Source organism: Typha latifolia, chromosome 8 (assembly GCF_019914945.1).
Source record: "Typha latifolia isolate L0001 chromosome 8, TyphaL0001v2, whole genome shotgun sequence".
Lineage (NCBI taxonomy): Eukaryota > Viridiplantae > Streptophyta > Magnoliopsida > Poales > Typhaceae > Typha > Typha latifolia.
Window position 1 is genome coordinate 9929953 of NC_133093.1, and position 18323 is coordinate 9948275.

Genomic DNA, 18323 nt, shown 5'->3' on the forward strand with positions numbered 1-18323 from the left:
AGAATATTAGAGTTGGAAGAATGTTGATGAACATAAGTATCTTAAAAGGAGCAAGCATGTAGATCCATGTCAAGATTTTTGATGAAATATATGTAACAATATGTTTGTAGAATAACCAATTATAGTGGTTCTAAGGACACTTATCATGACCTTAAAAAAAAAAGAGTAAAGCTTAACACCTACACTGCAGGTTTATTTTCTATTCCCTCTGTTTTGGACTTTGATCATTACACAAAAAGTTACATACATTTTGCACTCTTGGTTTCTTTTGCTCTAGGGAAAGTAGAAGCTCTAATGTATTATGTTTTGATTTGCTTGAGTTTGTATGTGCACATTGTAACTTGGTTTCAAGACACAATGAACTGTTCGAAAAAAGAAGTCAGCCCTTCTGCTAGATCAGTATATCATCTAAAAGTCAAAAGAAAGGCAGAAATGAGAAATTTATTAAAGATTACAACGATGAATACCATTTGCTCACAAATTCATCAGTCTCTGGAATCCCTCGGCTGAGAGTAATGGCAGGAAAATAAGATGGCAACGATAAGATGAGTAGCAAGCTGTAGGTAGTTTAGTTTGAAGGCTCTCATGCCACCAGAGTGAAGCCACATCGACAAAGAGGTCAATAGGAGAATAGTCACTAGTATGTCATATAGATACAACATATCATTCAGTTTACAAAATGGCCCAAGCCACCAAAAGAGAGACCAGGGCCAAAAAAGTTCAGCAGACTAATTCTATGAACACGACTTGTTTCCATCTTGGGTGAGATTATGTAATTCTAACCTCTGGCTCCTATGGCTTCCTCATTTACCTTACTGTAGTCTATTCCCCGTAGTGCATGACCTTTCGCAATCTCAAAACTGCACTTATCTCCTTGGCAGGCTAACATGCTCGCTGTGGCTGAAAGTTTTACAATTATTAAAAGCTGAAGCTGAACAATTGAGGCCTGCACTCTTACTAGAGCCCAGATGTTGATGGAAATAATCTTCCATTGCTGTAGTATCATCCAGCACAGGAATATCACCTGTAAGGGTCTTGAATGCAAATTCGATGCATGGGTCTGGCCAAGAATCTCCAAATAGAGATGAAAGAGATGACACAGGTTTACCAGTAGCCAAATCACCCAATTTGACCTGTTTTTCTGGAATGGATTGCTCACCACAAGGCTCCTTGCTTTCGAGTTCTTCTGAAACTTCCAGGTTTATTACAGGTATCTCTTTTTGTTGATAAATTGACAGCGATGATCCACCACATGCTGGGAATTGGGCAGAGAATGCTCTCCTTGCATCGTTGGACTCAACAACTCCAGTATTCGTTGCGTGGTCAGCTCTAAGGGCTGCTAAGCGCCGGGATGCTCGGAGTGGCATTGTGATTGTTTTCACAGCCTTGTTTTTCCTCGGCCTAGGCTGATGACCCCTCTCATGCTTATTGGGTTGCAGCTTGTCCTTGCTCTCTAACTCCAATTCTGCTTTGACCTTAACAGATTTGGCTTTCCCTGAACCACTTTTGTGTCTCCTTCCACGATTCTTAGGAGGTGACTGCTCTTCTTTATTCAGTGACTCTGGTGTTTCGTCTGACAGATCATTACCTTCTGGAGAAATATTACCTTCTGGAGAAAGGAAGTTCTGATTTTCTAGTTGGATGGGCTTGCTATCCTCAAGCTGTGATTGCATCATTTCTTTCTTCAGAGGATTCTGATTGGAAGTTTCAGGCAAATTCTTGTCAACACCGCCCAGCTTCATATACTGTGATCTTGTTAGTGGCCGTGTCCCATTAAACGAGACAGTTGACTTACGGCCGGTATGCCCTAAAAGCCCTTTAGGTACTAACTCCGATATATTATGTTTCCCAGTTTCAAATGTCTGCCTTAGAACTTGAACTCCATCACATGTTGAATTGAGCTCGGAGTTAATTTGCAAGTCCTTGGACTTCCCCTCTCTCAAGAGCTGAGAAATTGATGAAGTTCTGCAGATCAAGTCTCTTTGATTTGCACCTGCATTAGAGATTAGATTAGAAAGCGGGTTTAATTGGTAACAACACAAACACAAGTGGTAGTTAGGCCTTAGCCTTCAAAATTCTCAAATATCCAATTAGTCTATTTGATTTGTGCTTTAAGAGTCAACTAGTGATCAATGAACCTAACTTTTTATTTGCTCCTGGTTCTGGGTACTTGGTATCATCATGTGGGATTGAATCAAATCTTTCGCAAATCTTGCCATTCCAGTAGTGTGAAAATATGAAAAGATATACATCCCATGTTTGATCAAGAACCTGATAGTCTGCACCAAGTTTCAATTTAAGACCTAAAGCCAGTCAAAATCACTTGAAGCTGGATCGAACCAGAACATTCTTCTTGGTTTGCAGGTACTGTAAAGTGTAAATTCTAGCTTTTATACTGTTTCTTATTTAGTCATAATTTACACTGTGTATAGGCTTATATATGTTGGAGTTCTATCGAACAAAAACTTCTACTAAAACCTAATTACCTCTCTCTATCACCTAAGTTTGACAAGACGGTCAAACCAGTCTATGCATACCACAATTTTCACAAATAGATAATAATTACTTCTAAACAAGTCACTAATCTATTGGTATGAAAAATATAGACTTTACATTGAGTTGAAGACTGATCCAGAGGTTGAAGAGGTGATCCTTCTGGTACATTGCCAACCTCTTTCATCATATTCACTTGTGGGGCAGGAGTTTCTTCTGAAAAAAGGCACCGCTTTGCTGCAGTTCCTTGTGATTTCAGTTTACTTTCTGCAGTAAGAGGCTATGGAAAAGTACAGATAAAAACCATGGAGGAAAAAAACATTGAACTGGAAAGAGCACTATAATAAGGTCTGGAACATAGAGCTGAGAAGAATTTTACTTATAGACTAGCGCCATTAGTGCAAGATAATAATCACAAAAACAGTACTAGAAATGTCAAAGCTAGCAGCTTCTGCATTTATAAAAATTAAGATATACTAGAGCTAATTCACATGACGATCTGCTGGACATTTTCGTGCTTCTTCATGGTTAAGAGAAGTTACAACTAAGAAATCCATTAATGTGTTTCTTGAGAACATGTGTTTATAGGAAAGAAAATGGTGTTAGGTATATATGCAATTGCAAACCAGGAACAATTGAGAGGCAACCATTTCTCCTTCGTCGGAGTGCTCCGATGGAATTGGAGAAAGGAATTACCTAATCATAATAAGGTGCATTCATATGGATGAGCTCATTATAAAGAAAATCGTCTCTGGTGACTATTGTTTTAAATTTTCATTCATAAGAATAAAAAGAGGATGAAATCTAAGATTTATGGAGAAGACCATCAGGCTTTTTATGGTTTTAGTCTTTTAGAACTAAAAGAGCATCTAAATATAATTTTCTTATATCTATGCAACAAAGAAGAATAACTCTTAACGTTATAATCTAGATTTACAGAAATTGAATTTCTGAGTTAATAAGTATTTGAATCATCTCATCACCAAGAATGACATCTAAGAGGTTATACTGGTAGAAGTGGGATTAGAGCAAACATGTGCTTCTAGTGTATAGCCTTGAAATGTAAGGGAACTTTTATATGATTCCATAGGACCAGCCCATCTTATGGATCAAAATGTTGAACAGATATAAAATCTTGGCTAGAGAAAGCATGTAGCTGATGTGAGATTATTGAGATACACAAGTAGCATTTCTAGAAAAGGTAGAACAAGATATAACCGATCAACCACATCACATTAGGGATGAAACAAGAGATATTGTTAAGATGGTCCAGCTATATGCATCACAGGCCATATAATGAAGACTACAGACAAACAATTTACCATACCTAGGCCCAAGTAGGCAGCAGCTGGAGACATTTGATTACCCTTTTCTTATCCTACCCTTCTTGCCCTTTCCTTTATTTTCTTTTAAGGCCTTCTTGCAAAGCACTTTATGGAAATTAGAAACTAACAGACTTTTCCAGTTTTCCCTCAAGGCAAGTCAACTTAAAGATGTTTTTTACTAGAGGCCTCTTAATTCACTCCCGACTCCTGAGTCGAAGTTCGCTTCATCTGAAATTCATCAGTTAAAGGATCCTTTGTATAAGAGAGGAGAGACACCTCTCTTATACAAGTTACTTGCTCTCTAGTTTTTGTTTAAGAGAGGAGAGACACCTTCCATATGTTTGACTCCTATCATTGTTGAAGTCAAGTATCCATCAGATGAATTAATATACTTATTGCTAATCTAGCATACTACAATATTAGGACCACCAACCTAGAAATCTATACTCTTCTCCTTCATTGTTCATGTTAGCAAAGTTAGTGATCACATAGCATTTTTATTATTTCAGAACTATTACACGATAAAGCAAGAGAAAATAAAATTGTGAAAAGGAGTGAAATGCAAAAAGATACAAGGAAGAATAGATGAATAACAGATAAAAGCAAATTACGAGAATTTAGGCTTACATGAGATTCCTTTTCTACAGTGTGGATGCCATCTATTCTTCTTTTCCGTGGTCTTGTTAGGCATTTACAAATGTCACCAGTATTGATATAACGAAAAACATCCTTAAGGGAGCGAAATTCATATCCACTTTCTGGATCGATGTAAAACTGCAGCAACCAGGTTCATCAAGACATATCAACTATGTTTCAGGTGAAGCAAATAATGAAAGAAACAACACCAGAATAATTGATCAGCAGTTCAGAAGTAAAAAAAATGTCAAAATGTACTGCAAAAGTTCATAAATAAGTCATCTGACTGACCTAAACTATATATAAACAGCCAAAGGTTCGAAAAATCGGGATCGGAATCAGGATCAGCCTTTAAAAAAAACGATACGTATCGGCCGAATCTGCCGTATCGGCAGTATCGTTCGCATGGATCAGATCGGACTTTTTAATTACATAAAATTCTAAATTTTATTTAAAAATGTAGGAAAACTTCTAAAAAATTTAGAAAAAAGTTTACCAAAAAAAAGAAAAAAAAAGAAAAGAAAAACTATGGTGCAATAAAAATTAAAAATAAGAAGAGATTAGAAAGAGCGTGAGTGGAAGAAAATAATAACAAAAAACATGATGTAGTGAAGAAGAAGAAGAAAAAGAAAAAGGAGAAAAAGAAAATAAAGAAAAAGGGAGAGAGTGGAAGAAATAAAAAAACTGAGAGAATTAAAAAAAATTATATTCCGGAGATTGTCGGAGTTCGCCGGAGTTTGCCGGAGTTGGTCGGAGTTCACCGGAGCTAGATCTCTCCGTAAGAGAAACAATGATTATATGTAAGGAGAAAAAAAAAGAGTAAAAGAAAGAAAAAAAATGTAAGAGAGTGAAAAATAAGAGAGAGAGAGAGAAAGAGTTCGGATTGGACCTGGATCGGGATTGGCCAATACGGCGAACCATGGAACAGACACAAAAAGGTGTAATAAAATAGGTGACATGATCAGGTAAGAGAAGTTAAATAAATTCTTGCTTCTGAATTTGATATACATCTTGAAGCAAGGAACTGCACATCAAAGGCATTAGAAAAATAAGCACTAGTATGGCACCACTTGAACCCTAAGTACAAAATAAAATTTAGTGGCCGTACATCTAGCATGCAATTTCACATGCAAATCCTTTTCGTGTTCAGAAATTTATAGTAAATGCCATCTAATCTCAGTCCCTCACTCCCTTGGCTTTACTTGTTAGATTGCCGCAGGATCCTCCCTTCTACAGGAGCATGCAAACGAATACTCGAGTTTGCAAAAGCTTAGTTGAGGACAACCCATCTTCTAATTAAAAAATCCATGTTAGAGAAAAGGCATTCAGGTTTATGTGCATAGACAATGGTGTAAGTATCAAAAATAAAATACTAAAGAAAGCATAATGGTTCTTTAACTATCTGCTTTCTCCAAGAGATAAATGTAGCATACCAAAAACATTTGGTTTGACTTTTCTAATCAAAATACCCCAGCAATACAGTATTTAAAATAGATTGCATGACAATATTTATCCATAAATTTGGCAACAAATTATTATCTCTAATAAAATAAGGAGCTAATATTCTAAAGATAAATAACACATGACAAGCTGAAAACTTACCAAACAAAATTGCAGTATGCCAACAAAAATAACTCTGAGCAAACAATAAAAGACTTATCAAGTGAAGGTGGATCATGTTTTTCTTCCTTTGTAGCAATTATTGCCACTTTAATAATGATCAATAGAGCAACAGTTAATTCCCAAATGATGAACACAAGAAAGCAACAATGATATAATTATTATCTGGGATAGCTTGTCACATAAACAAAGAAAAGAAAAGCATGCACTGAAGTTTACCGGATCTCTCTTGATATCATATTTTGTCTTTCGGCATCTGACTTCTTTAATCCATCCATGAGGTAGCCCATTGAGACTACTTTCTCCAGTCTGGATTTCCACCTAGTACAGACAGAATTAAGAATTTGCACCATGTACAAGAAAGATTGATGAAACAGCAAATGGACAACACATAACAATGACAAAAACCAAAAGAACATACATCTTTGCCAGACATAGTGTTGATGCTCCTTTCTTGATGAAAGGTAGAAGCACTACTGACAGTTTACAATGATCTTCTTGGTTTTGGGATTGCAGAAGTTCCCAACCTGTATATGCTGAAAATGCCCCTTTGAAAAGAATCTGAATCAATTTGATGGCTCAAATAATCAATAAATGGTGAAAAGGAGAGAAAAGAAGAAATAGGTAAGCCATATTGAGTCATACAAAACAAGCCCAACAAGAAAATCCTTCCATAATATGTCATAATCATATCGGTTAAGATTCAACTCACATATTACAAACACTAGGAAAATTAGCAAGCTGTTCATGATTAATCAGACAATGACCGTTTTTCTTGAGTAATTTAAGCTATACAAGGCATCAAAAGAAAAAAAAATCAAAATTTTGCAGTAATACAACAGCTGTTACAGGGAGCAGAAAAGATTGCTATGAGATTAATTAGAACTTAACAATCACAAAATCATGATGCTTTTTGCTGATTATGTATAAGCTGAATAAACCTTCAGCCTTCAGCTACATATATTTACAAAAAAAATACTTTCTACTTTTGGCATACTTGTACTTATCAAAGCTTTGAATTTTGGTATCTCAATATGCCATATTCTTTAGACAAATTTAACAATGTTTCATGCAAAGAAATCATGAGGATGTCCAGCATTTTTCAAACTATTGTATTCGATATCTTGAGCAAGAAGAATTTATAGTTCCTGTCAAAGCTTGGAAAAACTTTCCTCGCCCTTACACCCTATTTAGATGGAGAGAATCGAAGAGAAGTGAAAAGAAAGTCACAAGAGAAAATAATTTTCTCTTGTTTGAATTGAATTTTTAGGAGAAAAGGGAAGAGAGAGAGAGATTACCCGACGGTAACTTTTTTGCTCTCCAAAAATGGAGAGAGAGAGAGAGAAAAGAGAAAATAAAACATGGACTCTTTTTATATTTTTATATCCCATATATACCCCTATTCTGTTATACTATTTACTTAATCTTTTGAGATTCTATTAACAAATTTAAAGGAGAATAATTAAATATTAGACATTATAGTTGTGCCAGATATTATAGCTTATGAATATTTTAACTTATTTATGTTCCTTTTATTATAACTTGTGCTAGTGTACTTTAATGATTATAAATTAGATAGGTATAATGATAAACATGTTATTTTCTTGTTTTTTTTTCCTTAAATCAAAGAGTAAACTTATTTTTCTCTTCTCTTCTCTCTATTATATCCAAACAATATGAGATAAAGTTATTTTCTTTTCTCTTCTTTCCTCTTCTCTTCTCTTCTTTCTCTTCATTTCTCTACTATTCTCTCCATCCAAACCAGATAGTTAGAGCCACATTTGAAACTATTCTAGTAAGATTTCATATTGTCCAGTTGTACACTGGATTTGCTGAAATGTATCTTGATAACAGACATTCCACTTTAATATCACAAACTTCTTTATTCGCTTAAAATAGTTACAAGACTGTTTAGATTATACTTCGTCTCTTCTCACATACAATTTCGCGTATTAAGATCATTTATTACATAGCATCGAGTAAAAGCAAAACTCGAGACGAGTACAAGTCGTCTCTTCGCAGCGATCTGGATTAATCTTCTCCATTTCCCATCTAGACTAGAAAATCTCAGATTAAGTGACCATTCTTTCCTCTTTGAGCTCAATCAAATAACTAAACCCCAGCTTCCAAAAGGTAGAATCTAAATCTAGAGTTAAGAATGAAGAAAATAATTGGTGGAAAGAGAGGAGATGAATTCACATACCAACTTCCCCCTCTCCGGTCTCTGGTCTCTGGTCTCCTTCACTGCCACCTTCAGCCGCTCCTGCGGCCACTCCAGCTACTGTGCCGCCATATTTCCCCCAGATCTCTTCCCTTTCTCCGGCGATCTCTCGCCGGAATCGTCCCTTACCTCTCTTTCTTTTGGCTTCTTCTTTCTCCTCTCTTTTTGTCGCCTCGACCAAGGAGGTCCCGAATTAATAAGATGCAGGCACCGAAACGCACGTGTCTGCAACCATCCGTCCTAGAGATACGAAATATAATACCCATCCAACGGTGCAGATGCTCTTCTTTCTTCTCCATACTATTGGTAGTGGACTAGTGAGGGAGAGTGTTGACTACAATGACCGTTTTACCCCATAACTCGTCAGAAATTCTTCTAACATGGTAATATTAGGAAGGGATTCTTACGAATGATACTCTATATTTTACCTATTCTCTAATTTACACTCAATCTCCAATATCTTTGGTAATCTAATTGTTTTTTTTTCGATAATTCTCATCATGGATTAATTTAGACAATAGTAAAAAATATATTTTATTATAATATATAAAATATTTTATAAATAATTAAATTACTTATATCTTCTTCGTCCTTTTATCTTTCCAAAAAAAGAAATAAAAAAAATAAAGTATAGGAGGAGGAGGAGGCGGCGACAGATGAGAAAAAGTAGCCGTGGCAACAGTGACAACAATAATAGAGGAGTTAGGTGAAAAAGATGGTGGAAGGATATAAAAATAAGAGAGAATGAAAGTATTTTAATAAGTTGGTCGACAATGATTAGTCAAAATAATGTCGGGTGTGAGAATTATAGGAGAAAAAAAAAGGTCAGGTTATAAAATTCTCAAAAAACGAAGTGTAAATTAAAAAAAATAAAATATAAGGTGTGATTAGTAAAAAATAGAAAATTGAGGGACAAACCCTGTAATTTCATAATTTTATGGTCCATCTCCTATTTTTATAATATTTATATGCTGATCCCTCTATTTTAAATTTATCTCTAAGAAAGAAGAAGATGAAGTGTTTTTTACAATAAAGTCCGATATAATAAGCTCAAAATATAAATACAAGAAATATAAGGACGAACCGTGAAAAAGAAAAAAAGGAACACCTCTGCCACCCGTTGCGCCTCTAAAATCTCAAAGTTCTCGCTTTTTTAGCACCCTTTAAAAAAACACAGAGCGCTCCAAAACAGAGGAAAAGCAGAACAAAGAAGGGATCCTTGGGGAAATAGCCTATTTATTGTCTCGCAATGCCTATCTGTGCTCAATTCCTCACTGTCTCCCCGTTGCTTGGAACCCTAGCTCCGAATTGCTCATTGCTTTCCGGTTTCTCCTCTCTTGGATTGCTTCCCCGCCGGAAAAGATCTGCCCATTGTAAGTTTGCCTAAATTTAGGTTTTCATTGATACTTTCGCCAGTAGAGGAACAGTGAACGGATGCTTAGCTTAAGAATTGCTTGTTCCTGGTCCAGCTTTTCAATGGCGGGATAGCGGGAGAAAGGTTCTCGCAGCTAGCGATGGATTTAGCTCCAATAATGGCTCACCAGATAGCGGAATCGTCAAGAAAAGGTGCGAGCTTTTCGGGGTTTCGACATTAATTGACTTAGTAATTTAACTACTGAAGTAGTTTTATGTGAGCATGCTTCTTTGTTTGGAGTTCTGAACCGCTTCCTTGATCTTTTCATATTTGCTGGTGCACCATCAAGATAACGAGAAAGATTCAGGAATTTTTATATCATGTTGTAGCTTGAACTTATTGAGATGTTTATCGTTTAGTCTCATCCGAAAATGTATTGGTAGGTGGTATTTCCGATACGGATATTGTAAGTCTTGCGTTTCAGGAATTTATTTGCTTGTTGTAGCCAAAGATAGGTATACCCAGTTCACCACAAAGATCTTATTGATTATAATGGAATTTGATCATCTCTTGCGAAAAGGTGTTCTAGGGTTTCAATTAATGGGCTTGGCATGGCCAATTGATTAAAAGAATGGGAAATACAGAGCAAATTATAGATGTCATAATAACCGTAGAATAAATTATTAAAAGGATGAGAAATACAGTAGCAAGTGAAAATGCTGGCCCTCTTGGCTCATTTTGCATTTATATAGTCATCCATATAGTTTTGTTAAATTCCCATAGCGACTTGTACTTTTTTGAACTTCTTAAGTTTTCTCCCTTTCATTTGCTAAAATACTTGTTTTGGTAAAAGGAATGAAGCATACTTTGGTTAATGAGTCATAATAACCTTACACTTTAACACAGGTGACTTGGTAAAGCTATAACTTTTCTCATGCTCTCCACCTGGTTTATCTGCTCATTGTTTTCCCAAGTCAAATATCATCAAATAGCAAATTTTTCTGGTACTCTTTCATACATATTCTTATGCTGAAACCCTTTTTTGATTTATTTCTATTTATAGTTTTCTCTTTACTTTTTTTATTCTCTTACCATTTAATGCTTTGTCGTTTAAGTTGTTGAAGCTTTGTGCTGTTGAGTGCTGATGCAATAGAAAGTATAGGGGTACTGATGTTTCCGTTTGTGTATGATCTATGGCATGGGTTATCTTTACTTTGCTAAGTACATCTTGCCCTTGATATTCGTGCATGGCAGTGCCAGCCAGACTGATCCTTGACTTTGCTTTCCTGAATGGAAATATGAAAATTCAACACCTATCTTGCTTCAATGCTTCATGGTGTTTTTAAAAATGATGAACCTTGCTACATGCTCATATGCTATGGAAAGTCTAACCAGCTAGCTTTGGCAGAAACATTGTGGAGCATATTTTTCTTTTGAAAGCAAAGCCAGATCTAACTGATGTCGAAGAAAAAGACATGCTTGATTATCTGTATACATGTCAGTATCAGATGAGAGGAATACTTGCTATATCATTAGGTGAGACTTGTATCTTTGATTTGTCTGATTTTTGTTTTTGACAGGTATTGGCTCATACTAAATGTTATTATATCCTGCAAAGTGGCTACACTATGCAACGCTATCATGATTGTCTTACTGTGTTAGGATTTTTATTTTACTCTATTTGCAAAGGTATACTCTGCATTGCTGCAGAGTTGCAAACACAGATGGATGTACTTAGTTATAAGTTGCAACTTTGCATGGCTATTTTGCACTTATTTATTTATTTTTTTTGTTGCTTTATTTTTGCAATATGAGCATTTTGGAAGATATTTGTGCTTAGAGGAATTAATGGTACATCTATAGAGGTGAAAAGAATGGGCAGTGTTTGGTAGCATGAAAGTACTTCCAGAGGATCAAGAGAAAAGCTTTTTTCATCTAGTCAGAGGTGCTTAAAACAATCCTTGTTAATATGATTCAAATTCGATTGATGAAATTGTCAGTAACATTATTTAAGGAATCCAGTCATTTAATGATATGTACCTCGATCCGTTAGGATTTATACATCTTTACAGGGTTGATGCTTCTACAATTATATTTGCTAATCTTTTAAAATTCATACTCATTTGAGAGTATAAATTCCACCGAAAAAACATTTCTTCAAGCATTCATAATTTTGTGATGGCAGATTAATGTTTTACTTCTATTTGTCACAATTAGGCGTAGACATATGATAGGTACAATATTTATGTGAACATGTTATTTCGCAGGTCGTATAGAAGAACCAAACATTGATAACTTTAGCCATGTAGTATATATGCGTTTCCAGAAAAAGGAAGACCTTGTCAAGTTCTACAGTAACTCTTACTACTCTAAAGTTCTCAAGGAGCACGTGTCACCAATTTCCTATGTACGACTCACCATGTAATCACCTTTCCAGTTCTTAATCTCTGTTAGTGTCATCTCTGGTTACTTGAATAAGTACAATTATTATCATTCTTATAACTGTTTAATGCGTACTTGTACTTATAAGGTATAAATGTTTGGACCCAGGCCTCAATCTCTGTGGATTACGAATCTGAAGTAGAAGATGATATTCTTCCTATATTTCGGAGGGGAGAGGTAGACCAACAGAGCTGAAATCTTCAGAGATAAAATATCTTTTTAATTTAATTCCAGCATTGTTCAAGTCCTGTATGAATTTGGAATAAGTGATTGAGTTAGGTTTTGCTTAATACCTTCAATATCAGTAGGTTATGTTCAACGATCTTTTCTTCAGTTATTCTTTTGCAGTTCAAAAGTACATATATCTGCAGTTGATGATTCACTTCTTTTTTTCCTTTTCAGATTTACTTGATTAAAATTTGGTCGCCAAGCTTGTTCCAAGATAATCTTTTTTCTGAAACTTTTTTATTCAGGCATAGAACTAAGAACTGTTATAATTATGTTTATTATTCCATTGCAAATTGTGTTAATACTCTGAATAACTTCATTGGTAGTATCTAGAATAATGTTTTATTATTTTATGATTTTATCAAACCAGGAATTCAACTATGGTGTGGAGTGTCTTGTCTTAATGTCCGTCTTGGAGACTGCTTCTAGAGAAGCTGTAGAAGATGCATTAGCTACTCTTCAGAACTTGATTGAACAATTTAAATCCTTTATAGTTCAGGCGACATTAGGTATGACAAATAATCAACTTATAGTTGTTTTATCTACTGCTTCCTATCCTTGAATTTTAGTTGACTTTATGGCTTTATGTTCCCAAATCTAATGAAAATGTTTCTCCCTGCTTACTTTTTCCTGATAACTGATTGCCGCACCTGTTCTAGACCTACCACTAGCATCAGAGTTCAAGTGATTAGCTGGGCAAGCTCTTTTCTTACAATAAGCTTGGCCCTCATATCATCATTTCCTGGTAGATGAGGATTCATTGAAGCAAGCACATGAATTTTAATTGGGCCAAATTAGTCCTCAGATTTATGGTCCTTCAGGCGAGAAGGCTTATGCAGCTGTGCCTTTTTTTTTGCTAACTAATATATAGAAACCAGCAAAACACATTAAACAACAAAAGATCGTTAGTACAAACTACTTTTGGGTTTGGTTATATGGGTTCTTCTCTTCCCTTCAGATGCAAACTATTTTTGGGTTTGGTTTTATGGATTCTCTCTTCCCTTCAGCTCTATCTAATATAAGGTCCTTTATAAGATTAAGTGATCATATCTTTTGTTACTACTTCCTCCCACATCATTTACTTGCATTCCCCTCCATCTCAAGACACCTTATATTTCAATAAAATTAGGACCAGTGAAGTGAATATCCTCCTTTGTGCATGTCCAAATATTAGGCTTATCTATCAAACTTATGCTATTAGACCCAATGGTCTAGTCTATGAGGGTTTCTTTCATGCTCCTGCACCCTTTAAGGTGAAAAGAAAGATAAAGCAAAATGAATCTCCTGTTTTATATTTTGGGGCCAATTAATTGGTAAAAGAAGCTATACAGTAGAATAGCCTAAACAGGACATTCAAATACTATAAGATATCCATAATACTTTATAAGTGTGTTCACCATATGTGTATTTATGTAATTTGTGTGATATTTTTTGCGTCCTTTCCTTAGATTTCAACTTTCTTTAAGCAATATTGATTTGAACAAATGTTAGGTAGACTCAGAACTGGTATATCGCTTGAAAGTTCACAAATGTTAATGTAGTATTCACCTTTCTTTCAGATTATTTCTTAAGGAATGAAGAAATATGTATATAGGGCTTATGGTTTTAGAATCTGATATTTTATCAGGTCATAATCTCAACCATGTGGACAGTGAATATACTCATGCGGCAGTTATACGCTTTCCATCATGTAAGTATTCTGACATGACTAATTGGCTCTACAGAATAGATCAAATTCCTCTTGTTCATGATTATAAATTGCTGCTTCCTTTTGTGCTTTTATTTTTTACAGTTGAGGACTTCAAGTTATTCAGGGAGAGCACAGAGTACAGAGATGTAAGAGATGTTTAATATTCAATTATCTCATATAGTTTCTAGACTTTACTATTGCATTGTGTTTGATGTGATCGCTCAGTGAACTCTATTTTTGGTATTGCATGAGCAACCATCACATGACATGACAAGACAGTTAGAACCTTTTGGCTGCTCCTGTCTCATTAAACTTAGTTCATATCTCATAGATTTCTAATTATATGTGATGTCCACCTAAACCACCGAGTTATTCGTTGGAATCTTTTACTTCATGCATTTCTACAGTTGTATATTTGCCACAGTTTTGTTTGATTCCTTTAGAAATATATGGACAACAATACCAGAAATTGGTCTGACAATGCACTTTGTATATATGATTTTGTGGCAGAGTATTACTGGAAGATTAAAATCGTTTGGATGATTCTAGACCGGTTTCTATTTTAAATATCTAGTGTTATCCTTCATCTACTGGTTTTAGTGCATCTCGTAGATCTAGCAACAGAAGGATCCAAACATGTTGTAACACTTCATAGACTAATTGTACACCTAGATATGATTTGTTTTCATCATTGTAACTGTGTCATGTTAATTCAGAAAAGCATGAATAACACTGTGCAACAATCAGATGATCATTGTGGGTCTCTGCAAAGGCATATATTTTGCTTAATTGAGATGACTAAGATGTAGTTCCTCATCATTCATCAATCTTCTCTTGTACCATTTGGAATTTCTTAAGGATTAAAAGAATTATTTCTCAGAGATGTTTTGTAACTTTTCTCGCATTAACATAATGCAGATGTGGAGGTTGAAGGTTCATCCAATCACAAGAAAAGCTCTTCTACTACATTTTGCTGTAGATCCTGTGGGCACTGAGTTGATGTAGTGTGGATCCACCATTTTTTTTTTTCACGGTGCATATAACTGACCAGGTGGTTATAAATATGGAAGTGATAATGTTGACGAAAAGTATTTTGAGTAAAATGTTCACCGAAAACGTTACAACCATATGCTAGCACATAACTATCATTATTTGCAAAGCTCATATCTAGCTGATAAATGTTTCTCTTCTATTGATATCTCATCCATGGTACTAGCTGGTAAATATTTCACTATTGGGTTGATGCTTCTGATAAACAAATCCAAACTGTGCAGGCCATTATGCAGCTTGACCTTCACTCGTGGGTTTTTGCAATGATCCGAGGAGTAACCATCCTGTTTAATTCCTCTTTGTGTTCTTGGTCATCTCATTTTTTGTTGTAAAAATTGCTCGTCCCACATTGAACAGCAAAGAGCTGAAGACTTTGGATTTCCAGTGCAAATATATACGATTTTGTATCGACACATGTTTCATCTGTTGATATGTAAAAAGTTTTTCATACAATTGCAGATGTGTACAAGTAGATACACTCCATTATTGTTGGTTTATTCCATCACTATGTTGGGAGATTTGGTGATTCTCTCAGGCTTGTCTTTCTTTGATAAATTGTAGAAAGAAAACAGAGAATCGCTTAAAAGCTTGATTATTTTGTTTGCTTCTGTGAATTGTTTAACACGGCAAAAGCCAAGCAAGGTTTCCCCACTTCTCTCACACAGTGGAGGAATAAAATATCCCACAAGCCTAGATTTATTCCAATGGAGGAACAAAAATCTAGTCAGCATTGTGAGCTACTGAGACTATCCCCTAGAACCCTTCTTGTTCTTCTCCATCCACTTAATTTCTTTAATTGATACAAAATGCCAACTGAAACTTTCTTTCTTATATACTAAAAGATAAAACCTCTCAATCTTTGCCTGCCTTATTCTAATATGTCATCCTTGGATTGGAAAAGAAAAGAAATTTCCTTCAAATTCCTATGGTGAATTACTCAAATTGCATGAGTACTACATTTCTGTGACAAATATATAGATATATGTGATGTATAAAGTACCTTCATGTGAAATTAACCATTATGAAAAAAATATCTAGAGAAAGAAAGGAGCTACACTATATATTGCCTTCCAACTGCAGCAGATCCTCAGAACAATTACATCATCAAGTATAATTTGCATATAAGCTGCAACAAAACTCTTTAATCTCTTTAGCAGAAGAAACAACACTGTTAATATAAAACCTGATCAGTTGTGCAGTGGATTTGGACCCTGAGGCACCAACCTTTTCGATTCACCATAGATTGCGCTGAATTCATCGTCATCATTGTTGGGTTCTTGGGAAGATGATACGTCGGAGAATTCACCCATGGATGGCGTCGAGTCCCCGCCCCGCCTCCTCGCAACTTCTCTGCTCATAATTCTCCTGCCATGGCTGAAGCTGCTATACTGTGATATAAGTAGTAGTGATAAAAGGAAGAGTACTCTGGATTGTAGCATAAACTTTTGGAATCTCATGTCTCTAACTTGAGAGAGAAAAAGAAGAAGTACAAGACAACAAAGTAGAGGCTTGTAAAGGAGGGAGAGGGAAGGAGAGCAAGGTTGAATGTAGCATGGCTGGCCTAAAGGCTTTTAGAGAGGTGTATATTAATATTAGACTCTCTGTCTCCTATACTATGCATATTTAACTTCTCTTCAAGTGTACCAATATGTCCTTCCACTTGTTATCTACTAGTTTCTTCTTCACTTGGTTTCTTCTAATGAATATAAACATCTAAGGAGGTTAGTTTTGGCTAATTTTGAAACAAATGGAAGTCATTATTATGCCAGATTGGAGAACACTGTCTAATGGTTGTTGAGTGTTGACTAAAAACATAGGTGATGCATATGCTCTACTTCCATTTGGCTTCATCTAGGCAATATGTTGGTTTTTATAATCTCCATCAATTTAAGATATTGTCATAGTCCTTGCAGATCAGTCATATCCAAAACCTCAAATCTGATGTTTATTTTAGAAGAGGGTGACTGGATGACCCCAGTGGAGTATATTTGTTTACTCTGCATGGCATTTATTAAGACTTTGATGATGAAATTGATACAAATATCACACAATGATGGCCATCCTGGCAGAGAACTATATGCAATTGAATGGTTAGTTGGGTTAGGACCAGTAATGTAATGTTCTGGTCAATGATCTAGTGGCTAAGATTGTTCTCAAAGCTGCTTATTTATTATCATCATGGTCATTTCATCTGTTTATTTAAAAATTCTATTAAGACAGAAATTGGTATACAATTTAGAAAGTACACAAGGAAGAAAAACAGAAAATCAAGCCTAGACTTTTCTTGATAGTGCATCTCCCAGTTAATTTTTTTTCAGAAATTAATTTAATATCTACAAGAAATTAGCATCTTGAGAAATATGCATAGAATATTCCACCTCAATACTGAATACCATACAAGCAGCATAAAGAGTCAATATCCATACCAATTTTTTTTTTGTAAAGAAAAAAAGAAAAAGAAAACTTTTGTGTACAATGTGTTGTTAGAATACTATAGTCATTTTTATATCTAGCTTAGTGCTCAGAGAATGGTGATGATCACTGATGTGAACAGAGAGGGATGGAATTGTGTACTGGGATTGGACTAGAGGGTTGGTCACCAGCTCATTATTTAGAAATATTAGAGTTAAAAAAAGAAGTTTAATTGACTTCACCCATATATATATATATATATATATATATATGTTATCATTAATTTCATGCATATATTTTTGTCAAATCAAGTTACAGATGTAACAGGTAAGCAGTTGACTTCTTTTATCATCAAGTATGTCCTGCTAAGCATTAGAATAACATGTACGCAAGATTCCATACCCAGGTTAGATTAGCTTTCCTTGGGGTCAACTCTGTGAAATACCTCCCCAAACGTATTGAACTATTGATGCATAGTCTTCAACTCTTACAATCGTATAGAATAAATTGATGGAATATATGCAATAATTATATGAGTAATGAGCCTCAAGAAGAGGATATTGACTTTTAACAACCATTCACGATCCTGTTAAGAAGGGCTTAATTGCAATTTATTGCCATTCATTTGATTTGAAGTCTACCCTGAAGCATACAGGGAGATCTCACCAAAGGGTCCCTGCTACTCTAGCCAAATTAGAGGACCTGGCAAAGTAAATTTGTAGTGATTAATTGTCCGATGAACACTTATCAACCTAATTATGATTAGTTGGGGTACGTGGCAGCTCAGGATTGGTTGACAAACCAGTTAAGACCATCTTAAACTTTTTGCTTTGGGTTCTAATGGATATGTCA

The 18323-nt window shown here is 35.2% G+C and overlaps 2 protein-coding genes across 7 annotated transcripts; one reads left to right on the plus strand and one right to left on the minus strand.

Annotated features, from left to right (window-relative positions):
* Positions 1-623: 623 nt before the first annotated feature.
* On the minus strand, positions 624-8524 carry LOC140793394 (uncharacterized). 4 transcript variants are annotated; one of them, XM_073144852.1, is made up of 6 exons: positions 8278-8524; positions 6496-6635; positions 6294-6383; positions 4446-4592; positions 2614-2773; positions 624-1993 (listed from the first exon to the last, which is right to left on the minus strand). In XM_073144852.1, exons 2-6 carry the CDS (start codon positions 6508-6510, stop codon positions 867-869), a joined length of 1539 nt encoding a protein of 512 aa, XP_073000953.1. In that variant the 5' UTR covers positions 6511-6635; positions 8278-8524; the 3' UTR covers positions 624-866. The 4 variants fall into 4 exon arrangements, with proteins under 4 accessions (XP_073000953.1, XP_073000954.1, XP_073000952.1 ...); XM_073144853.1 differs by having other exon boundaries at positions 6496-6622; positions 8278-8522; XM_073144851.1 differs by having other exon boundaries at positions 6294-6395; positions 6496-6622; positions 8278-8465.
* An 863-nt stretch (positions 8525-9387) lies between these two features.
* Positions 9388-15512, plus strand: LOC140793296 (stress-response A/B barrel domain-containing protein UP3). 3 transcript variants are annotated; one of them, XM_073144693.1, is made up of 10 exons: positions 9388-9668; positions 9765-9861; positions 11058-11185; positions 11917-12056; positions 12200-12268; positions 12690-12828; positions 13947-14009; positions 14112-14155; positions 14928-15060; positions 15284-15512. In XM_073144693.1, the coding sequence occupies exons 1-9, from the start codon at positions 9545-9547 to the stop codon at positions 15012-15014; spliced, it is 891 nt and encodes a 296-aa protein (XP_073000794.1). In that variant the 5' UTR covers positions 9388-9544; the 3' UTR covers positions 15015-15060; positions 15284-15512. The 3 variants fall into 3 exon arrangements, with proteins under 3 accessions (XP_073000794.1, XP_073000792.1, XP_073000793.1); XM_073144691.1 differs by having other exon boundaries at positions 14928-14942; XM_073144692.1 differs by lacking the exon at positions 14928-15060.
* The last annotated feature ends 2811 nt before the right edge of the window (positions 15513-18323 follow it).

Coding starts and splice junctions, on each gene's coding strand:
- LOC140793296 (XM_073144691.1), top strand. CDS start 9,545: ATGCCTATCTGTGCTCAATTCCTCACTGTCTCCCCGTTGCTTGGAACC. Junction 12,269..12,689: donor CTATATTTCGGAGGGGAGAG/GTAGACCAACAG, acceptor TTATCAAACCAG/GAATTCAACTATGGTGTGGA. Junction 12,829..13,946: donor TATAGTTCAGGCGACATTAG/GTATGACAAATA, acceptor ATATTTTATCAG/GTCATAATCTCAACCATGTG.
- LOC140793394 (XM_073144851.1), bottom strand. Junction 4,593..6,293: donor ATGATATCAAGAGAGATCCG/GTAAACTTCAGT, acceptor TGGTTGCTGCAG/TTTTACATCGATCCAGAAAG. Junction 1,994..2,613: donor GGATCAGTCTTCAACTCAAT/GTAAAGTCTATA, acceptor TCTCTAATGCAG/GTGCAAATCAAAGAGACTTG.